The 24,714-nt window shown below is 42.3% G+C and overlaps 1 protein-coding gene across 1 annotated transcript in view; it reads right to left on the reverse strand.

Moving 5' to 3' along the window:
* The window catches only part of Ppp3r1 (protein phosphatase 3 regulatory subunit B, alpha), a 41,685-nt gene extending 36,283 nt beyond the window's left edge, over positions 1–5,402 (reverse strand). Inside the window, exon 1 of the mRNA XM_034508598.2 lies at positions 5,175–5,402. Within this exon, the coding sequence (XP_034364489.1) occupies positions 5,175–5,177 (3 nt within the window). The 5' untranslated portion in view covers positions 5,178–5,402. The remainder of the gene's footprint in view (positions 1–5,174) is intronic.
* Between the last annotated feature and the right edge of the window lie 19,312 nt (positions 5,403–24,714).

The following is a 24,714-nucleotide window of genomic DNA, read 5'->3' on the forward strand; positions in this document are numbered from 1 at the left end:
AGTGAACACTGTGATCCAACCTAGCCTGCCTACAGCCAAGCAAAAACCATTTACCACAAATCTATTTTATAATAAAGTAAATACCTAGTGTAACTTGTTGAACACTATATTGGAGTGAGACAATCGTTAACAGAAGTAGTTAACATTTAACATATGGTTAATAAAAGTATGGAATCAACTGAACATACTCCTATAAAATTAAAAAATCCTAAGAAAACCGTGTTAGGCCTGCACTTCTGGTCCCTGGACAGTTTTCTATGTTCATGCCTCTATGACTGTAACTGCCCACTCATCCTTTGAAAACAGCTCCGAGTCTTCCAGGAGGCTGTGACTCCCACCCCAATCTGAATTAAACTTGCCTGCACCGCACCTGCTTTTACAAGCACCCTACATTTAGTTTGCTAAAGCAGGCACAGTACTCCATAATCACTGTCTTGTTTACTCACCTTGACTCTGCTTAGAGATCATAATCATGCCTTCAATGTTTACATTGTTAGTGCTAAGTAGATTATCAGACCCAATTACGATTTAGATAAGTAACAGTCTTAAGCAGGGGCTCTCAAGTTTTACCACACAATCACCTGAAGACCTATAAAAACTGAGCTGCTGGGCTCACTGCCAGGTTGTGTAAGGTAGGAAGGTAGGACACACCAAGCTTCCAAATTAGTGACCCTGCTGATTTCAGACCCACATTTGAGAATCACTACTCTAAATACACACACTCTTCCTGCCTTCAGGCTATGAAACATCTCCGGGATGCCCTCACCTCTCTTCTGCAGCCCTAATAATAGTTTTAGACCCTGCACAACTCTTTACTCTCAAAGCTTTCCAGCCCATGGTGCCTCTCTGCTCTATTTTTGGCAGATTCAGTCTATACCATTCACAACATCCATCACATCCTATTTCACAACTACTGTGAAGACAAGAAAACCAATTTTAGTATCTTCTGCAACAAAGAGAACAGTAATTAGTGACCAACAGACAAAGTCTGCAAGTATTCGTTGGTATGAATGAATCCCCACTGCCTTACCCAGACTAAAGTCCACAGACAGCCTGTTTACTTGATTCTCCTGACTTACTCATCCTGCTTCACGGCTGGTAGCAGACACTTAGTCTTTCCATGCAGCCCATCCCTCTCACGGCTGACTGACTCTTAGCTGGCTTCCGTATCTCACAGCCTGGTCCATTTTAAGTTTCTCATCCACAATGGGGAAAAAAGGGAGAAGAAACTGTTTCTTTAAAATGTGTATAAATTTTAACTCTGTTAGAAATGAAATTAGTTTGGCGCAGTTCATAAAAATGGAAACTTTAACAACTAAAATCTCTTTGAAGTTTAAAATTGTCTTAAGAGTTAAGAAAACCAACGGTTTTCCACAAGAAAACCCACGGTACCGTTTTTTGTTCATTTGTACATATGGTGGAGTGAAGGGGCTCATGCCAATCCAAAGATGGATTTCAGATATCCATTCTCTCACCCCATGTGAGTGTGAGATCAAACTCAGGTCGTCAAGCTTGGGGAGAAAAGCACCTTTACCTAACGCCGGGATGTCTCAACAGCCCAAATCCATATTATCTAATCCAACTAAGATACAAACCACCTAACTGAGGTGCTCTGTCCTAGGTGCTCTGTACACGGATCTTATAATATACTAACCCGCACCATCCTTGATGTTTAACAGTTTTAAAATAGGGTAAAGGCAGGATAAACTTTGACTCATGAAACCAGTGGAGTTAACTAAAGCCCAACTGCCTGGAACATGCTAGGTCGACCAGTCTGGCCTTAAACTGCCTCTGTTTACCCAAGCACTGGGGATAAAGCTGTCCGCCACCATACCAGCCTCAATTTATCGGCTTTTAAAGCAACAAACAAAAACACTTGTCAGAATGAGCCTTTACAGGGCTGGCTCAGCCAATAAATTGCTTAGCACACAAACATCAGGGCCCAAGTTCTGATCTCCCTCGAATTCATGTAAAAAGCCAGATGGAGCAGAAAACACCTGTAATGTCAGTGCTGAGGACGCAGAGGCAGGAGAGCCCCCGGAGTTCACTGGATAGCATAGATCAATCCAAAGTTCCAGGTTCAGTGAGGGAGCCTGTCTCAAACACAAACTAAGGTGGTGAGCACCGAGGAAGGCACCCAACATCCACCACCTCCAACCTCTACAAAGCCGTGAATGATCATTCATACACACACACACACACACACACATACACACACCTGTAAGAAACTTAATCCTGTTGACTTTCCCATTTAAACTAATCAGACAATAAGTTAAAATGACAATTTTATGAAAATCTAACAATTCTGTGGCACCTACTAAAAATTAGCTTCTCTGAAGGTAATGATTTTTTTTTTCCAGAAATGCAGGCTTAGCTTGGAAAATTACCCAGATCACTCTGAAGCCCAACATATTTTCAGTTAATCAATGTTCCATATGGTCAAATCAAGTTATGCACATGGTTCTGATACTTCCAAAACAATATGGTGCGAATCGCACCAAAACTGTCCCTATGTCAGGGAGGAACTGGGAAGGCACAGAACAAGGCAAATGTGAAGTGGAAAAGTTTTAAAGGAAGCTGGAGGAAAGAAACCAAACCAAACACACACATGCACACCAAAACACCAAGAAAATAATGATCTGTTAGATGTTATAAAACAAATCTTAAAATATTGTCAATGACTAGGAAACAGTCGCAAAAAGGAACTTAAGAGTCAACGGGATGCCCAATGGTGGTGGTGCATGCCTTCAGTCCCAGAGTCAATGGGATGCCCAATGGTGGTGGTGCATGCCTTCAGTCCCAGCACTCAGGAGGCAAAGGCAAGCGGATGAATGTAAGTTCAAGGCCAATCCGGTCCGGGACAGACAGGGCTACACAGAGAAACCATGTTTCAATAAACAACAAAGTTAATGGTCTGAAAAAACAGCTGAGGTAAACAACATGCAACACAGATGCCTAAACTTAATTTTTAGTACAAACAGTGTAAATTAGAATAAAAATTGGGAGAGAGACAGAGAGCACGAGCTAGCGCGCTAGAGCAAGCACACTCGGGAGCAGGCTCGGTGGGTTAAGAGCACACACCACACTCGCAGAAACTAGGTTTGGTCCCCAGCACCCGTGTGAAGTCCACAACTATCGGTAACTCAGAATCCAGAGGCTGTAGCCCTCGTCTGGTCTTCTAAAACAGCTGCACTCTTGTAAACATACCCCTTCCCCATATACGCAGTTAAAAATTTAAGTTTTTTTTTTTTTTTTTAAATTACTGCGGTGGACACCAATCTTCAAATAAACATGTACAAAGTTCCGTTAAGCCCCCAAAGCCACAGGGTGAACCATCTTGTCAACCCCCAAATTATGTTGTATTTCTTAGCTTCAGTTACTGTTGCTATAAACTAACCCAATTATGCAGGTCTGTAGATGGTACAAAATATAAACCACATAACTGCCCTCAGGTACCCATTTGAAATATGAGTGTGAGGTCAGAGGAACAACTAGGCCTTTTCATCAGTTACTCTGGTACAAAGTGATGGTATACATCTCAGAGATGAAACTGAAGCAGGACAGCCAAGGAGCTCCAGGGTAAGCCTGGGCTACAGAGAAAAACAGCCTCAAAAACAAACAAACAAAATTTAAGTCCAATCCCTAACTTCAAAGTATTACAACTGTATTATGAACGGATATGATCTAAGTGTTCTTTAATGGTCTGGAACCTTCAAGGAGCCAAACTTCCGAACAGCTTCCCAAATTAAGAAAACAAAATTCCTCTACATTCTCAAATCATGAAGCTGCTCCTTTAATGGGTCTTAACGATGCCAGTAAGCCCGACATTTTAAATAAAAGCTGACTTACTTGAATATTTTTAACCTTTCTTTGACCAACAACCACCTAATTAGTTTTCAATTGCAATAAATAATCCACGTTTGAAGCATTTAAATCTTACATGCAAGGTATTGTACAATTAAAAGATTTAAGTACCCCAAATCTGCCTGAAATTCTTTGATATATACTGAAAAGATTTTTTTACAACAAATGTCAAAAATCCAGTATCGTGTTTGAGTAACTGACATATAACGCGCAGTGCAGCTACGCTGTTCTGTGAACACAATCCTTGAGTGCTAAGACGAAACAGGCCAAGTGGAGCTACAGAACCAGTAAGGTAACAAGCTAAAGGCGTCATAGATTTTCTTGGCTATGGTGACAGGCAGGAGGCACACCCCTAGCGTCAGCCAGAAACACTACAAGATGAATTCCACCTAGGGATTAATAGGAAAGTAAGGAAGGGAAAATTTAAATCGCCATCATTCAAAAAACAACTACCACAAGCACGGGGAAAACAAAAATAAAAATATTAAGGAAACATTAACAAACCAATATAAGCATTTCTTCAGGACCAAGCTACCCCATGTCTTAACGAGTATACCCGCTGGCCCTTTCATGATCACCAAAGCAGAGAAAAGCAGCCACGAAAAAAAAAAAAAAAAATGCCCCTAAGGTTGCAAACAGCAGCGAGATAAATACGAGAACGAGCGAAGGCAAGAAAGTGGAAGGATCCCTGCCAAGGCTCGCTGCTGGAAAATGCGGAGTGAGTGGGAGGAAGCACAACTCTGGAGAAGTGGGTCTTACATAAAGCGCCATTTGCCGCACACTATCATTTCCACCGGATTTCAGAAAAACCCAACCTGGAAACCCATCTGGGGGCGGAAAGTGGGTTCCTCGTGGAGGAGGGTAGCGAGGGCGCAGCCCCTCGGGACAGGGGTTCAGAAAGAGCCGAGCGAGCGACCCAGGCGGCGGGGCCGGGATTGCGCGGAGGCCCACTGGCTTAAGAACCCGGGGGCGGGGGCGCTGTGGGCGCCTGGAGGCCCAGGGTCGTGCGGAGGGCGGGGGCGGTGAGTCTCGGGGCGCGCGGAGGACCAGCGGCTTGCCGGGGACGCGGAGACGTCCGGCGTTTGCAGGGGGCCGGGGGGCGCGCGGAGGCCCGGAGGAGGCGCGCAGGGGCTGGGGGGGTTTGCAAGGGCCTTGCAGCTTGCAGAGGCCCGTGAGCGCGCAGGGCCGGGGGGCGAGCAAGTGGCCGAGGACTTGAAACCCGGCACCTGCACCCGCCAGGCCTCTGGAATTTTCTACCCGGGAGGACGCCCCGGGCCCTCCCTCGCCCGACCCGGGAGCCGAGGTCTCACCATCTTGCTCGGCGGGCGGCGCTGGCGGCGGCTGTAGGTTCCTCGGGACGCGACGGCGGCGGCTTTGCTGTCCGGTGCTGGGCGGGGTGCAGCGGGGCCTGGGCCCGGAGCGAGGCGGGCGGAGTCCCGGTTGGAGATGCGTCGGCGGGAGGAGAGGGTTGCAGCCTCACGCTCACGGGCGGCCCCGACTCGCTGCAGCGGCTCGCGCTGACCGCAACCTCAAGGCACGGAACAGGGCGCGCAGAGGGCGGAGCGAGCGCGGGGCGGGGCGGGGCGGAGCTTGCGGGAGGCCGACATCCGGGAACCCGCGCCCGGCGGTGCACACGCTCTCCAACCGGATTGCTCGCAGAGCATCGCTCGCGCTCTGCCAGCGCTTTTTGCGTACGGTGCGCCGGGGGACATTGAAAGGGGGGGGCAGACGTCTTGACGTCGGGGAGCCGGGCTTCCTGTCATGTGACCGAAGGAGGGCCGGCAGAAGGAAGGCTCCTGGGAGGAGGAAATGGGGCCAATGACAGGACCTGCCACAGAATCGCCTCGCTCTTGGGGACACCGTGTCACTGTGGCGAGGCATGGGCAAGTCAAGCGCGCAGTTGGAAAAATAGGAGAAGCAAAGCTTGCTGCGGCTTAGGCCCTGGGAGCCACTGCAAGAGTGGAGGGTTGCTTCCCACTCCACCAGACCAAGTTCTCACACACCAGACCAAGTTCCCTTCAGCCGGTGCAGAAGCCTTTAAGACAAGTAGAAGAGAGACAGACTGCCCCCTTGTCCATGTAGTAAGGGTATGTCCGTTATGGTGGCATATCCTTACCGTAGAAGTAAGACTACAGTAGATAATCTACGCAGAAAAGTTATATTAAAGAGGCAGGAGAGATGTGATAAAGATAACATTTATGTTAGTTGTTTATTTTAGTCAGTTTTTGAATGTTAGAAAGTTAAGGTCAGGATATGTCCTGCTCTACCTGCTTCGTCTTCTGTAAAAGTAGGTTTTTTTAGCTTTTGAGAAACATTGAGCTTTTGACTCCATTTTGAGGATGGAGGATGCCTGTACCAGAGGGGATACCTATGGTACCATGTGTCCAGCTCCACTCACAGCACTGACTGATAAATGCCTATGGCTTGGAGTAGAAAGGGTGGCACCCTGCGCATTTATCAGGGTAAACTGTAACAGCGCATGGGATTGTTAAAATTGTGTTTGGGAAACCAGGCAAAAGAACGTGGTAGGCACATCATACCAAGAAAAGGGTGCAATATCCTCACCTACACTCCATAAAGAGATAGTCATCCAGCACTATGATGACAACAACCCTTACCAGTCTGTCATCTGACCATCCTGATAGGCAAAGAACACTTGACTGCCCCTGAGTCTTCAACTCAGTTAAGCCATTGTTGATGAGGTTTGGTCGACTGCCTGTTTTTTTTTATTCTTCCAGCTGTACCACCCATCCCTCCCTTCATCTGGGCCTAGGTTTGGCTCTTTGGCCTCTTCAGCTGAACTCAACTCTGTACTTTCCCATTTAAACCAAAGACACTCCCAAAAGCCTGCTCCGGCATTTTTCTTAAAGCCCGGGCGTTTATTTAGCATCAAAACAAACGACATTTTTGATGGTCAGGCAGTGGTGTTGCATGCCTTTAATCCCAGCACTTCGGAAGGAAAGGCAGGCAGATCTCTGTGAGTTTGAGGTCTGCAAAGTGAGTCCAGGACAGCCAGGACTCCGTTACACAGAGAATCCCTGTCTCAACAAACAAACAAACAAACAAAAACCCATTTCTATCATACCAACAAAACCCCTGTGGGCTCTGTTGTATCCACTTGCTTTTTGCAGCTGATCTGTAGTTCCTGTATATACAGATATATTTATTGAATGATCTGAGTAGAAGCCTGTTTGCCTCAGAAATATTAGGCAGATAGCTGCCATTGAAACCACAAAGTCTTGTGGATTTTATTCAATAAAGACATCGTGGAGAGACAGTCTATGTTTCTGGTATAGTACATTCATGACACAGCATCCAGACACTAGTAGGTATGAGGGTACTTAAGGAAGTAAAAATCAACGTGGACCTCATCCACAGTGGCTCTTGCAACACTAATTTCAAGAACATAAATGTATCATAGTTGCCTCTGCTTAGTATTTAAAATACCACATGAAAAGGGAAATGGAGGCAGCAGAGTTTTGCCAAGGTTCATTAAAGAAAGATTCTTCCTGGTAAAGCACAGGTATTTTATAGATCTGTGGTTTTTATTCTTTAGTTCTTTTTAGTTTACTGTTACATGATTTTCAAATTTATTATCATTATATTGTTGTTGTTGCTGTTGTAAAAAGAATAGGACCTGAATTATTGACCTCTGACCCTGGGTAGAGACATGAGTCTGAACACTCATGGGATTACTATCTTGCATAGGTTTGCTTGTACCGAACAAAACCAAGCTATTATCTTCTTCTTTAAGAGTTAATTAAAATAGGTTAACCAATTACTTGGACATACAATTGCTTCATGGGAAGCTGTCTGCTTCAGAAGCTTTAAGGAACGTGATACACCTGAAAATGTGTTAATCATAAGGACAGGAAATAGAAATGGGGTAGGTTGTTTAGAGTAAGAGGACCCCAAAATGAACAATTTTCTTCTAAGTTGGGATTCAGAAATGTCCTTGGTTCCGTCCTACCCAGAGGCCAGAAATATTAGAAGTATTGGTTGGCTCCAAATCCATGGTCTGATTCCTAAATGATTTTTGGATTATGCCCAGTAGGGGGCAGACCCAGTAACCTTGAAGGTATTTGACGCTTTGGATCCCCTGGCTATTTCTCCGGTAACGCCAGGAAGATAAACATCACTCCTCAAGGCCTGACCAAAAGAACAGAACACCTCAGGCCTTGACAAGAGACAAGACATTCTGATCTGCTCTAAAGATTAGGGCATTTCATAGTGTTATCTCCTCACTTAAGAGTTAATTCATCTGGGCAGATCAAACCTGGCCAAGAGGCCATCCCTCCAGAGGCTGTCCCTCCAGAAAGCTGGGCAGATCAAACCTGGCCAAGCGGCTATCCCTCCAGAGGCTATCCCTCCAGAAAGCTGTCTCACTTAACTTCATGCTAAAGAGCTAGAAATAATAGTTACTTCATTAATGAGATCATGTACTTGTCCCTGCCAGAAACCCTGCCCTCAAAGAGTCCCTTATGAAGCTGCCCCCATGCAGCTCTAAGCCTTTCTAAGAACTAATTCAGAAAAACATAATAACTTCCTTGTTCTTCTTTTCTACCTCTGTCTTATAGAAACTGGCCAAAGCCTACACATGGTTTGTCTTGCACTTGGGCTTTTCTTTCTGTGAAGCTACCCTCCTTTTGCCGCTTGACTGCTTGCTGACCTCCATTCCTAACTCAAAAGGCAGGGCTCTCTTCCTCCTCTCTAACTCCCTCTTCTGGTGGAAGTTTGAATAAGAATGGCCCCCATAGGCTCACAGATTAGAAGGGTCAGGGTGTTGGAGTAGGTATGGCCTTGTTGGAGTGGGTGTGGCCTTGTTGGAGTGGGTGTGGCCTTGTTGGAGTGGGTGTGGCCTTGTTGGAGTGGGTGTGGACTTGGCAGGTTTCAGAAGCTGGAGCCAGCTCTCTCTGCTGCCTGTGGTTGCAGGTATAGAACTCTCAGCTACTTTTCTGGTAACACTTCTGCCTGTGAACTGCCATGTTTCTTACCATGCTGATAATAGACTAAACCTCTGAAACTGTCAGCCAGCCCCAATTAAATGCTTTCCTTTATAAGAGTTTCCATGGTCACTGACTAAGAGAGGGAAGTTAGTACCTGGAGTCGGGTATTGCTGTGATAGGTCTGATGAAGATGATGCTTGTCGGGAGAATGTGCACTTTAGGATATTGGACTAGTAAAGCAATTGAATGCTTTAAGCAGGGTTCAATGGGTCGTAGAAGCATGGAAGAGAGTGATTCTGAGCACAGTGTAGACTATGATGTCCTGCTGACTCAAGAGGGTCCAAAGGAGAAGAATATCAGTAAGTGTCCTAAAAGGCTTTCACAGAAGAGATTTGAGACAGCTTAGTATTGACTCTGTCATCTGGTTTGGTCACTCTTATGCAGATCTACATGAAAAGGAGCAAGCTGAGCAAGGAAAACTACAAAATGTACAGTGTGAGGAGAAAAGAAGCACCAGGAAGTGGAATGGAGTTAAGTCCTGAGCTCAAAAGGATGAAAAGTTTAAAGAAAAGCCTGGTGCTGAATGGAAAAAAGGGAGTGGTGGGCTCAGGGCAAGACCCCACCCAGTGAAGCTTCCAGTTTGTAAAGAGGAAAAACTCAAGCAGTGAAGGAAACTAAGAACAGAAATCTGATGCAAAAGTACTTGAAAGGGCGGGCCCCATTCAGCAGCTTTCTTTTATGAGTTGTGGTGGTTATGGTATCTCTTCACAGTAGTAGAACACTGACTTAGACACTTCCCTGCAGCTGATGGGGTGTATAGCTTGACTGTCCTGCTACTTTCTCCAAAACTCAAAAAAGTCAACTTCAAGTTTCCTTACATTTTATTAACAAGAGTAACAACCCCCAAAGGAACCACTAATTTCCTTGGTAATGTGGGGCTCCCCAGAATTTCCAGGATCACTAAGAGGATGGGAGGGAAGGGTTGTTGAAGTGGGCAGCGGTTAGGAACACATACTGCTCCTTCAGGGAACCTAGGTTCAGTTCTCAGTAACCACACTAAGCTCACAACCACCCATACATAATTCTACCTCCAGCTTGTCCACCCTGTTGTTTCTTTCAAGCTCTGTTAAAGTTGCCCTTGAGTTTCTTTCTAAATTCTCTCTCTTTTTCAAAACAGTAGTGGGTTGTCATCTTTTTTTATATGTGTGTATAATGTACTGTGTATTTATCCTCTCTCTCTCTCTCTCTCTCTCTCTCTCTCTCTCTCTCTCTGTGTGTGTGTGTGTGTGTGTGCTTGAGTGCACACAAGCAACATGGGGTACATGTAGATGTCAGAAGATAACCTTGGGTACTAGTCCTTGTTTGCTACAGGGTTTTTGTCTTGTTGATTCCCTAGCATAGGCCAGGATGGCGAGCCCACACATTTCCTAGTATTCCCCTCTCTCTGCCCCCCTCCTCACTATAGATCAGAGAGTACAGGTAAGATTTGACCTCAAGTCTTTAGGCTTGTGTTGCAAGTGCTTTCTCTAATGAGCCACCTTCCCAGCCCCATTTTAAAATCCTTTTATTTACAAGACTACTAACATGAAAAAGGACAGTGTGTTCCCCAGTGACAGTTTAATAAAATGACATTTTAAAGGCAGTCTGTTAACATTATTGTTATGAGGATTTTATTATCTTTATGTGCTATTTTTTCTGTGTCCTATCAGCAGTGGCAGGGTTGGAGGATCAGTTCCAATTCTGTCAGGTCCTCAAGATAGCCTGCTTACTGGTTCCTATTGTCTCTGCTAGTGTTCCTATATTCACAATTTATATTCTGTTGGCTTTGGGTACGCTGCATAAAATACAGGCATGTAATCAGAAGAACCTCTGACACCAAAAGTAATGGTTTTGAAACCCACTGAGACATAAATTCAAAATACACATTTAAAAACCTCTCCATGGCTAAAACCAAAAGAACTATGTTAAGTATCATTCTCTCTTGTTGTCTTTCCATTAAGTTTTGGTATGATGCTAAGTACAAAGGGAAATCAAATGTTCCCGATAAAAGCAAACATTTTTAATATTTAGTTGTGATGGTTAGTGTTAATTACCAACTAGACAGGGTCTAGAATCACCTGAACAATAAGCCTCTGAGTACATCTGTGAGGGACAGACAAGATTTGGCTAGCCTCTGGCCATGTCTGGGAGGGCTTGCTTCATTAGGTTAACTGAAGATGTATTCTAAAAGAGGAAGGCACCATTCCCTAGGCTCAGGCACTCTGCTAGATAAAGAAAAGAACTAGCTTGCCACCAGCACCGTCTCCCTCTGCTTCTTGGCTTCCAATGCAGTATGACCTGCTGCCTAAAGCTCCAAGGAGTTGGAGAGATGACCCAGCAATCAAGACACTTGCCACTCTTCTGGAGAATGGGGTTTCAAGTCCCACAGCTTACATGATGGCTCACAACCCAGTTGATTCTCAGGGAAACTGACACCCTCTTTAGGGCTCCATGAACGCCAGATATATATTGTGATACACAAATACACATGCAGACAAAATTTTCATACATATAAAAAAAAATAAGTAAAGAGAACCCAAACTACTGATGCCATTAAGAGAAAGACGTCAGAAGTTTGGTTATTTTTGAAGAGAGGTGAGTTTGAATGTAAAGGAAGATTAAAAGTTTTGAGCTGGACATTCAGTGCAAGTACAAACTATAAACCTTTAGTGCTAAAGCTCCTGGGTTTAATCTCCAGCACTGGAAAGAAAAAGAGGCATAGTTTTAGTTAGTGGAAACTCCCAAGTAGAAGCTGGGAGTCATTTTAGGAAAGAGTAAAGATGTTATAATCAACCTTGGGATAAGTCGGACCTGCAACATCCACTTCTATTCCTTGTTCAGTGATGGAAAAAGGAATCCAGAGATATGATTAGTACTGAGGGAAGAATAAAATTATAGGAAAAAAATCTTTAAATAACAGGGAGAAGGATACTGGAAAAGAAGGTGCTGTAATAAAGGACACATGCTACTCTTATGGAGGAGCTGAGTTAGGTTGCTAACCTCACACTGGCAGGCTCTCACCAACTGTAACTCCAGCCCCTGAAGGCACTGGTATTCGTGTGCACCACCCCTTCATACATGGATGCATAATTCAAAAATAATCAAAATAATTTTAAAAGAAAAATGGAGGAATATTTATAGCCATCTTTGACCATAAGCAACATCAGGCTTCAGTGTCTCCATGATTACCTTTAAATAGTTAGAAATTTCACAATACATCATAGTGCTTTGTGCATCGTCGTGATAGCCTGGAACTTCCCTGGTGCCCAAAGGGTCATCACTGACATTTATCTCTACACGGAATATCTGGGTTAACGAAGAAACAAGCATTCTTGTCCTTTAAGATATTCCGGCATATTATTCCTCCCAATAGTCACCTTTGTTCATGATTTTACTGAACTAGAAATCATGTTTGATTTTATATGCTTGTAATATATAGAGAAACAGGAGTCAATTAGAACCACTTAGAGGGAATGTCTGGCTGTGGTACAGGTATCGTTGACAGGTTTAGAGGAAACACCAACTCCTCCTCCTAAATAAAACATATGTCCCAGTCCAAGAACCCCAGACTTAATAATACCTTTGTACCTTTCTGTCACCAAAAATCAGGTTATAAAGTTCCCTCGAGAATGGGTACTTATTTTGCCGGAAGTGGTCTTTGCCTTTTTTCCCCAAATTCTTTTCGGTAGGGAAGAGAAACTGTGACTGCAAGTTCATTCCTTGCTCCATGGGGTGGTTAAGGAAGTGTTTCACGTGCCAGAAGTGGCAAAGGAAATGGGGCATTCCCTCTGTACTCAGCAGCAAAAGATTCTACTGGGTTCTAAATTCCACCCAAAACTCATTGTTCCATAGAAACCACTGCACAGAGCCTGTCTCACAGACAGTGGGTTTCCAAAAAAAACAAAAACAAAAACAAAACAAAACAAAACAAAAAAAAAAAAAACAAAAAAAAACTATTTAAGCTATACAGTGGCTGACATTCCATTTATTTGCTAATGGAAACTTGATAGTATAAATGATACTTTTAAAATATCTATCTATGAATTCACTGGGCATGGTGGCCCACACCTTTAATCCACGCAGGAAGCAAAAGCAGGTTAATGTCTGTGAGTTCAAGACCAGCCTAGTCTACACAGAGAGTTCCAAGCCAGCCATAGTGAGTCCTTGCCTCAAATAAATAAATAATAACATGTATGAATTTGACTCGGCCATAGTCAGTCTGTTCCTTTTTCTCTCTGCTCTGGACTCTTCTAGATGATCCCGGTTGTTGTCTCTCTCACCCACTGTGAACACCTTCCTTCTAACTATGGAGTGGTCATTTCTGTGGTTTCTTTACTGTACCCTTACTTACAGTCTCAAAAGAGTAAATACCAAGAAAAGATCTTGTTTGTGATTTAGAAGTGTATAGTTACTTCTCTAATTACTATAATAAAAATTATTGATGAAGAAGTTAAGGAAAGGTGGATCTTCTTGGTTCACAGATTGAAGAGATACAGTCTATGTTGGCAGTGGGGACTCTGTACAGGAAGAAGCCTGTGGTAGCAGAAAAAGCAACTGTAATTGTTAAATCAGACTGAAGGGAAAACTCTTGCTTCACACTGAGAAATAGGAAAGGCATCCTAAGGCAAAGCCTCTTGGAGGCTCTGTCTTGTGATGATCAAATTTTATTTGAAGGAAAAAAGCCTGCACTACAGGTATTCACTGCTTCTAGGAGACAACTGCCTAGGGACGTGTTTCCAAAGGATTGACCTATAAAAGCTCACACAGCTGTGGTCCAAGGGATACAAAGAAACCATGTCTGGAGCTGGAAACAATATGACAGTGTCATCCTGTGATACCACCTTTGTAGTCCGGGAGGATGCAACACTTTCAGAAAGTAACTGAGGCAAGCGGTGTGTGGCGGGGACAGAGGCCATTGTGTGAAGCTGTGAAGGTGAAGTACTGAGAAGCAATGTAGATCCAAGGACATTAGAGATACTATGAGCAGGGAGCATTCACTGATGGAAGCCGTGGGTATGAAGTGGAGATGGCCTGGTAAAGAAACTTCATGTGTCATAGCCTGAGAGCTAGAGGGTCGAGGCTACCTAAGCCATTCGGAGCACAACTCATTCCATCATGAGCTCCAGACACTGATCACAGTGCTGCAGAATTCAGTGTTTCTCCTGTTGATTTTTTGTCTTTCTTTACTCTGTTTTTTCCTTGCTGTACCTCAGTTGTTTAATTTTAGAACAGGAATGTCTATTCTGTGCCATTTTTGTCAGCAGTCTATAGCTTGTTCTTTATTTTATAGGAGCTCACAAAAACTATTTTGAGTTTTGGACAGGATTAGACTTTTGGACTTTCATACTGCTGGAACTGTTAAAAAAAACTATGGAGACTTTTGAAGTTGCATTATATTTTATATTATGAAATAAGCATAAGACTGCAGCAGAAAGGGCTGGAAGGCTATGATTTAAAGTGATGTGTTTGGGATGGTGATATAACTCATCAGCTCAAGGTGTTTACTGCCAAGACTGACACCCTGAGTTTAATCCCTGAAACACACATGGTAGAAGGAGGGAACACACATGAGCATGTACACACACAAAACCATTTAAAAATTAAAATATTCTAGTACTCAGGAGGCAGAAGCAGATGGCTCTCTCTGTAAGTTCAAGACCAGCCTGTAGCTCTGTCTCAAAAGCAAGAAAATAAATTATAAAAATTAAAATAATAATGATAAAAAATGATAGTTTGAGTATCATCATGTGGATTTGTGAACTCAAGGAAATCTGGAATCTCTTAGGAAATGTGCCTCCAGATAATGCCTGTGAGAATTTTCTCCTTTAGGTTGACTGAAACTGAAAGACCTGCCCACTGGAGGTGGTAGCATTCCCTAAGCTGGGGTCCAAGATTCCATAAAAAAGAGAATGTAAGGAAAACACATTCATTGCTCTCTGATTCTTTAAAAGTTTTTTTTTTTTTTTTAATTTTGCATTACATTTTGATCATAGTATTTTCTCTCCTGCAGCTGCTTTCTGCTTGATCGTGGATACAATATGACTAGTTGCTTCAAGCTCCTCCTTTATTTCCCCTGAATGATGGACTTTATGCATCTCAAAATGGGGACCAAAGTGAGTTGTTTCCTTAAGTTACTTTTGTCAAGGTATTTCATCTTAGCAAGAACAAAAGTAACTAAGTCAGTCTCCGTTTTAGTATTTTAGCCTTTACCCATTGTATTGCTTCTTTTATGTTGGTGTGTTAAGATACCTTGACAAAATCAACTTAAGAAAGGAGTTTATCTTATATTTCCAGAATGATAAAGTCCATCACGGTGGAAAAGGCATGGCGTGGCAGCATGATCAGGGAGCTGGCTCTTAATATTGTCATCCATACCCAGGAAGCAGAGAGAGAGGGAACAGGAAGTAAAGTGGGGTGAGGCTATTAACTTTGCAGCCTGCCTCCAGTGACATACTTCTTCCAGCAAAGCTGCACCTCCTAAAAGTTCTATTCTATATCTCACTCAAACAGTAACTCCAGCTTGGGGGGCCAAGTACTTAAATACATAGGCTTACGGAGGAGGGGAGCATTTCTCACTCAAATTCCCATAACTGCATTTCATCCCCAGCTGTGGTGTGTGAGTGAGTGTGTGTGTGTGTGTGTGTGTGTGTGCTTTACAATCTAGCATATGCACATGAGAGAAAACATATGTATGTTTTCTTTGTCTTCTGTGCATGGGTTACCTCACTTAATACAATTTCCTGATCCACCCATTTCCCTGAGTTTTTCAGTTTTTCTTTGCAGTTGAGTAAAATTCCATTGTGTATATATGTGGAATTTTTGCAATTTCCATCCGTCTACTGATGGGCATCTGGGATGCTTCTCTTTCTGCACACTTTTGAATAGAGCAGCAATGCATAGCATACTTACTGCTCGTTCTCACCGTGATGTATTGAAGTCTGCTATTTATTGTTCACCTTTCTTGATGTTATAGAAGAAACAACTTTTGTGTGTCTGGAAAACCTACAACTATGTGACTATGTCTCGTATTTTGACATTTTCTAAATAGTGTGGCAACATAAGACATTCTCAATGGTATAGTATAAAAAGAGATTGCATAAAATGAAACCCATTTTATAGTAGAATTTGTTGCACTTAAATTTGTAAATATTGAAGGTGGTTTAATGGATAATCTCTATGTGGAATAAGGCCTCTTATCCATAAGGTTATTAGAGCTGTTGGGGGATTAAGAAGAGGGCACATTATAAGGTAATGCCTCCCCCCGCCCCGTGTGTGTGTGTGTGTGTGTGTGTGTGTACACTGGAGGATATCCTTGAGTGCTAGTCTTGAACACTTTTTACATTGAGACAGAGTCTCTTATTAGCCTGGAGATCACCAATTAGGCTAGATTGCTTTGCCTCCAGATGGAGAAGATGGAGGAGATGTCTGCAATTACTGAGGGGCAACAGGCAATCAGTCATTAACAGGCCGCTTGGGAGGCAAGACTGGAGGAAATCAAAGAGGAGCTGCAGAGGCTAAGGGAATACTTTGGAGTCAACCTAACAACATCCATCTGTTTTGCCATGACCGGTCCTTGCAGCTTGCTATGGTGACAATGCACCTGGCTAACATCCCTGACTACCTGGTTTCTGCTGCAATTAGTGACCTGGGGACACCCTAACAGGAAGCACAAGAAGTTGTCCTCTTGTAGAAATGCTAGGAAGACAAAAATCCAGAATCCACTGTGTAGCTTCAAGCACAGGATAAAGCAATTTAAATCTGCAAGGACTCCTTCTGGAGGTGGCCTGGGCCTGAGGATATCAAGATATTTGGGCTTCTTGGTCTAGGTGGAGTAGGCTTCACACCACGTTATCTGTGGACATTCTGGTGTTTGTGGCCTCAACAGGATGAACTTTGAGGAGCCTCAAGGCCTTGGCACTAACCAAGATGCCATCTTGCCCATGAACAGAATAAAGCCATGCCCTTTCCCTACCTTCCACAACAAGGAAGAGGGGGCAGGTGCAGGAGGATGAAGGTGAGGAAGGAGTGAAGGAATGGAAGAAAGCAAAAATGAAGAGAGGGAACAAAGTAAGGTCAAATAGTACAGTTTCCTTAGCTTTTTATATAAAGGAAACAGATTCATACTTTGAAACAGATTCAGTCACAAACTCAGCATTTTCTCATTTAGAATGTTTTGGGCCATATACATAAATAGCAAAAATATACTTCTCTGTTGTTTCCTAACCTAATATCCCTCTTCCTTAGATTATACCATGTATAGTTTGTAACATAGACATTTCTCTGTAGTTTTGTTTACATGAGCCTAAGGTACACCGGTCACAGATGTATAGGGAAGTAAATTTTTGTTTGAGTTTTGAGACAGAGTCTCATGTACAAGATAGAATCCTGGGACTGCCCCAAACTCACTATACAGCTGAAGATGACCGTGAACTATGTATCCTTCTGCCTCCAGTTTACCCGTAATGAGATTACAGGCATAGCAAACAGTGTTGCTATGTCTGATTTAGAAAGTGAATTTTTAAAACCATCTTTTACAATTTTAGCTATAGATATGCTATGGTTCTATTGTTTGAACATTTAGTTCTTCAAAATGTCATTTTGTGATTATACTGAATACTTGGAAGGTTTTTTTTTTCTTTTGAACAGGGTCTCATGTAGGCCTTGTCAGCTTTGAACCTGCTATGTGACCTTCAATTCATGATCCTCTTGCTTCATTTCTCAAGTGCTGGATTATAGGCATGAAGTACCCTGCTCAACTGGAATTGGATCTATATGAACTAAGTTATTAAAATACAAAGTGGGGAAGCATAGATGTATAAAGAAGAATCTGAGGCAGGAATACGTGGGCACACGTGTGTGCACGTATGTGCAGACAGGTGACAAGCTCAGGTGTGTGGGCACACATGTGTACACGTATGTGCAGATGGGTGACAAGCTTAGGTGTCATTTCTTTTTAGGTACCATCATGTTGCTTTTCCAAATGAGTCTCCTAGTGGCTTGAAGCTTATCAATTAACGTAGGCTGTCTGGCCAGCAAGTGCTAGTGATCTGCCTGCATTTAAACATAGGCTAAAAGTCATAATAAAAGGCCCTGGCTATGAGCCCTGGAGAACAAATTTTGGCCACAGAGACTTGATATCAAAAAATGTAATGTCATTTTGATTTGTGTGTTTCAAAATTACCATTTCTTTCTTTCTTTCTTTCTTTCTCTTTCTTTCTTTCTTTCTTTCCTTCTTTCTTTCCTTCTTTCTTTTTTGGTACTGAGGGTGGAACCCAGGGTCTTACTCATGTTTGTAAGGTAAACTCTCTACCTCTGAGCTAAATCCCTACTGCTTGAATGCCTGAGTTTCAATTGAGTTCTTGAATTGAGTTAAATTTCTTAAATTCTCCAATCTTCAAAAGTGACATTTTGTGCATATGCTGCTCTGCCTCCTATATATAGATTGAATAAAATACCCCAATATTGTCCTTAGAATTACATGTTAATCCCAGCACTTGGAGGAGGGGAGCAGAGGCCACAGAATTACAGCAAATTCAAAGTCGCATGGTCGACATGGCAAATTGAGGCTGGTTAATACTACACAGTGAGACGCTACCTCATCCACACCCCAGGATAAAAGACTCACACAGTTAAGACTGTGATAATCGTTGGGTGGTGTGTAATTAAAGTTGAGTGATGAATGAACCTGATTCTATAGGATAGAATGTAATATACCTACCATATCTTATAATTATAAATATTAATATATATTTACTGGCATGAGTTACTATAAGGAGTTTACTCAATGGAAAGAATCCTCAGAATTAGTTATAGAGGGGCTAAGAATGTAGCTCACAGGGTCAGGTGCTTGCCTAGTAAGCATGAAGTCTTGGGTTCCATTCGCAACATCACATGAAACGGGGCACATGACAGTGCATACTTAGAGTCCTGACACCCTGGGGGTGGAAGCAGACTGATCACTAGCATAATGTTATTCTCAGCTACATATCTAGCTAGAGACCAGCCTGGGCTATATGAGGCCTCCTGAGAACCAGGCTAACCCAGAATTTTCTCAGAGGCCCTGATGAAAGTACCAAAGTAACTGAGTTCTGTGTCCTTGCCCATGGGTAGACTTGGAAAAGTCCAGTCTGAGGCTGGGGCCAGAGCCATGAGGAGTTAAAAGTTTCAGTTCTTGGGAACTTGGCTCCATCCCATCCTTATCTGAAGAGACCACAGACATCCTTTGAGACATCCTTTGTTCCTTTGTTTAATTGATTAGCTTCCCTATGATGTCATCACATTTTATGATGGCTTCCCGTTGACTGTCCCATAACTCTTGCCCCAAATAGCACATAAGAGGCTGTATTTCTCCTTGACTAATAACTGGTTGAGGGGGAATCTAATGTCTGACACTAAGGTTTTCATTTAATGATATCTATATTCTTGGAAAGAGAACATATATTCACAAATATAAGACTGGTCACAGTAGTGGTCTGAATAAGTTTGGCCCCATAGTCTCCTGTATTTGAATATGTTTGGCCCAGGGAGTAGCAATATTAGGAGGTATGGCCTTGTTGGAGGAAGTGTCTCACTGTAGGCATGAGCTTGGAGACTCTCCTCCTAGCTTCCTGGAAGACAGTCCTTTTCTGGTTGCCTTCAGAATAAGATGTAGAACTCTCAGCTCCTCCAGCTCCATGCCTGTTTGCATGCTGCCATGCTTCTCACCATGATGATAAAGGACTGAACCTCAGAACTTGTAAACCAGCCCTAATTAAATGTCATTTATAAGAATTACCTTGGTCATGGTGTCTCTTCACAGCAATGCAAACCCTAACTAAAACATTTACCAATATAGGATTGAACTAGTATTCTCCGTATCTGGTTTCTTTTTCCCTTCCTTTATTGAACAGCATAGAACATATCACATGGGGGAAGGAATGAGATACTTTACAGAAATCTCTAACAGAGTTTTACAAGGGATTGCCATCGACTCCAACTGATCCCAACTGACTCAGACAGCAAACATCAGTGTTTATCGATTAATAATGCTTAAATGGTTTCTTTCATCCCTTATGGTAGATTTTTAGGAAGTTGCTTCCAGCTCCTGTATTTGCTGCTTTCAGCAAATGATAAGCATACGTTATCTGGATCAGGGCATGGAAGAGCATGATGACAGCAGTGCATTATCTTAGGTTGTAAAGGGTGATTGCATGGGAAATCCCAGGCAAGTAAGGTTGACAGGCAAGTAATGTTGTTCTCTTAAGAGCAAGTTAAACAAACAGGCTGAATGCACAGGAGGATAGCAGTCTCAAGTCTTGAGCCACTCTGAGATGTATTATTAACTTTGGCCCAGAGGCCAAGCAAAAGTTCCAGTCTCAAAGAATATAAGACTATGAGAGGGATCTGTAGAACTCTGCATCACCACGGTGTTAGCTGAACGTTTGTCATATATGGCATTTCTATGCTGGGACATCTTCCTTCTGCTCTGGGGTTCTTCAGAACTTTTGATGTGAAAGGATGCTGGAGTCTGTCTAAATCCTTTTTCTGCAAGTATGGAGATGACCATGTGATTCTGTCCTTGAGTCTTTTGAGATAACTTACAAGATTGATCGATTTAGGTGTAGGCAGCCATCCCTGAGCTTCTGGAGTCAACTCAAGTTGATCATAGTCATATTCTTGAACTCACTTTGCAAGCCCTGGGGAAATTTTAATGTCCACAGGTCTCCTAGATTTCTCTTTAAGTTTTATTTTCATAAAAATATATTTGAAAAGGAAGATTCAGCTTCCAGGACACTGGACCATGTGACTTAGCTGATTAAGATGAGGTTCTGAAGTAGAATGGTTAAGAAGAGTCTCTGAGAGAAGCTAGGAGGCTGATGAGAGCTGGACTTGACTCTGCCTGGAGAGTCTCCTCAGCTGAGGAGCACTGGTGGAGAGGAAGGTATGATGCTTCACTTTCACCTAGTCTGAGACTGTAACTTTATAGATGAGAAAAATGTACCCCACAAAGGGATTGTGGTTTTGCATAATGTATTTTTCTGTTTCTCTTTTGAAACAGTGTCTCCTGTAGCCCAGGCTATCTTCAGACTCACTGTGTAGCCAAGGATGGCCTTGAACTCTTGATCCTCCTTCTTCTACCTCCCAAGTGTTGTGATACAGACACATATCTCTATACCCAGCTGTACGTATTATTTTAAAGCCATTTATTTACATTCAAATTCTCATTAACAACATTTATACCCTACTAAACCACTGAAATACGTTATTTGCCAGAGACAATATTCCAGTAAGCATTGCTAATGGACTCTGTAGGTTCCTCAGAACCACAAAACAAACAACAGCAAAAGAAAACAAAACAACAAAAAGGACATAAAGTAGGAAGAAGGATGTGCTCAGGGGAGCGGAATGGGATGAGTTTGTGAGTGGACACGATCAAATTACATTATTTATATGTATGAAATTGTCAACTAATAGATATTTTATTTTAAAACATTACAAGAGCAAAATGATTTTATAAGAAAGATCTTTGTCCAGTATCCCTTACTCATAGATTACTTATATTCCAGATAAAGCCTTCAAAGACTGCATTCAATGAAGCCTTTTTCAGTTTCAAAAGACCCTTATTTCCACTCTGATGTTGTAGCCATTAGATTACTACCCGCAGCATTTTGTTTTAGAAGAGGAAAAGCCATTAGTAGATTAAACTGGGATGTTTTAAGAGATCCTTTGGCATCGAAGTTATTTACCATGTCCAGAGTGTTAAGAGAAGTAGGGTTGTATGGGAGGAACTTGGAGATGTTCAAAACTAAAAATCTGGTATGTGTGTATATAGTGGTACACACGTGTGTGCATAGATTTGATCACCAGCAGCATGGAAGAGATAGAGAACATGCTGAAACATTATGTCATTACTGGAGGTAGTTAAAGGTTTGTCGTCGTTGTTTACTTATGGTACACCATGAAAAATAAATTTAAGAAATCAAATATGTAACCTAACGAACCGATGTCTGTGAAGAAATTAAATGATTTTTTTAAATTTTAGGATTATTTATTTTATTTCTGTGTATGAATGTTTTGCCTTTATGTAAGTTCTTGCACTGTGACAATGCCTGGCACCAAAGGAGCTCATCAGACGTGTCAGGTCTCCTGCAACTGGAGTTCTGGGTGGTTGGGAGCCACTGTGTGGGTTCTGGGAACTGAACCCCTAGGTTTTTTTCAAAAGCAACAAGTGCTCTTAGCTGTTGAACCATCTCTCCGGTGTTTTAATTGTGGGTAACTGATTAGGCTTCATCACTGTTAGAAGTGAGTGTGGGGGTTCTCAGGAAAATGATCACGTGATTCAGAGCAAAGTTGCCTCTGTCTAAGGGTGCCATGTCTTAAGTGTGATTATGGAGGGAGTCAGACACATCAAAAGAAGTCCCACTGGGCTTTTATTCCTAAATCACAGGGGATTCTGTCCCTCATTCTGCATGCTCAGGTCTCAGTATTACTTTCTTATGTTGTCTGCAAAAACCAAAACAAAAACCTTCAAAGTGGCACAGTTGATGAGTAATATCAACTTTTGAGTACAAGATACACTCTTGAGCCATACTTTGATTATAGACACGTTAGTTAATGAACCTGTCCAGACTTCACAGTCCCTGGGATGAGTGTCCAGTCTCTTGCTGAAAACAGCAAACCCAAGAAAGTAGATGCAGATTGCACCTGGCTATTGAAGCCTCTATTGTACATTTTGAAAGGTTAACACCCTTGAAAGAAAAGACAGTACATCTTACACGTTTCCCATAAACACGAATATACAAAGTCTTCTAGTTTGCCAGAAGCCAAAGTAATTACTGCAGCACACCAGCAGAAGGTGGCCTTGAAATCGACACTGCATGTGAATGTTAACTCACCCACGTTCTTTCTGCCTACTACCCCATTCTCCTCCTGAACTACACCCCCATGTGTCCTGTGCATGCAGAGCTCTGCTTAAGGCCAGGGAGAGTTCCCTGTGTGGGAAATCAGCTACTTTGCATAGAAAGCATATGGGTAGGAGCACAGAGAATGCTAAAAGCCATTGTGTTTATGTTCTCTTTATAGGGTACTATTCTCTTTATTTGGTACTGAGCCAACAATAAGTCCTAAAACCTGTATTTCTTTTCACATTTAATTCCTTTTTAATTGTTTTTCAACCTGCTTTTACAAAAAAAGAAAAAAACGGAGGAATGGCAAAAATAAGGAAAGAAGGCAGAGGGTTGGGGGAAAGAATAAATCACCATGAAGTTTTCAGCCTCCACAGGGAAACAGTACAAACCCACAGATCCTGAACTGTGAAGCAATAGAGCTGTTTGTTTATAAGTGACAGATTCAATTATGTAACTAGGCAAATTAAGGAAATCTAGTGACTTTATTCAGGGTGGGGAACCTATGCTTTCAAATTAGTCAAGAGGTTTCATCTGTGCAGTAAGTTTATATAAGTCTTTGGTTTATTCTGTTGTTTGCAAACTAGTTCTGTAACGTGAGTCAGCAGGTAAAGGCACTTACTCCCAAGCCTGACAACCTGAATTATGTCTTAGGGACCCATATGTCGGAAGTCGAGAATTGACTACTATGAGGTGTCCTTTGATTTGACCTTCATATGTGTGAATACATTTGCATGTACACACACATACAATGTTAGAAAATTTAAAAAAATAGTGTTTGCATGTAAATAATAATTCCTCATTCTGTATTATTATTAATAGATGTCTTAAATGCTCTCTTGTGATGGGAGTTATTCCATTAACATGCACTTATATAGGATAGCCTTTTTATCTGCCATCCTATAATTTCTTTGATTTAGCAAGGAAAGAACTTGTTTTGTTAACTAATGGTTCAGTTCTAAGAAGTCTTCTCCACTATTTATCCCACAAAGTCTTCTTTTATTGGTCATTTATTTAAGGTTTTAATCTCTGGAACCATATTGTGTTTACAAAATGAAAAAAATTAAAATATCTATATGTCAATAAAATATTCCATTTTGTGAAAGTGTGTGTGTAGGTATATATATCTGTGTGTGTTTGTATGAATGTGTGTGAGTGTGTGTGTCTGTGTGTGTTTGGGACTGTGTATCTCTCTGTGTGTATTTGTATAAGTGTGTCTGTGTATGTTTGTGTGTGTGTGTCTGTGTGTCTGTGTGTGTATCTCTGTGTGTTTGTGTCTGTGTATCTCTCTGTATTTGTGTGAGTGTGTATGTGTGTTTTGTGCATGTGCAAAGGTGCTTGTGTGGAGGTCAGAGGACAACTTGACAAAGTCAGTTCTCTTATGTGGTCCCAGGGAGGGAACTCAAGCCAAGAAGGCAAGTATCTATCTTAGTAGAGATGCTGTTGCTGTGATAAAACATCATTACCAAAAGCAATCTGGGGGGAAGGGTCTGCTTCATGTTACACATCTCAGTTCACTGTCCATCACTGAAGGAATTCAGAATAGGAACTTAAGGCAGGATCCTGGAAGCAGTACCTGAAGCCGACACCATGGCAGAATGCTGCCTACTGCCTTGTCTCTCATGCCTTGCTCAGCCTGTTTCTTATACAATTTAGGGCTACTTGCCAGAGGTATACCCACAGTGTGCTGGGCCTTCACAGAGTTACCTATAGGCCATCCTTTTACTTTGCTTTCTTTTTGTTTTTGATTTTTGAAGACAACGTTTCTCTGTGTAACAGCCCTGGCTGTCCTGGACTCGATTTGTAGACCATGCTGGCCTTAAACTCTGCCTGCCTCTGCCTCCTAAATGCTGGGATTAAAGTGTGAACCACCAGCTGCCCAGCTAGGCAAATTGTATGGAGGAATCTTTTCAGCTAATGTTCCTTCTTCCCAGATATGCCCATGTTTGTGTCAAGTTAACAATGTCTTTACTCCCTGGCCC

This window comes from Arvicanthis niloticus, chromosome 7 (genome assembly GCF_011762505.2).
Source record: "Arvicanthis niloticus isolate mArvNil1 chromosome 7, mArvNil1.pat.X, whole genome shotgun sequence".
Classification (NCBI taxonomy): Eukaryota; Metazoa; Chordata; class Mammalia; order Rodentia; family Muridae; genus Arvicanthis; species Arvicanthis niloticus.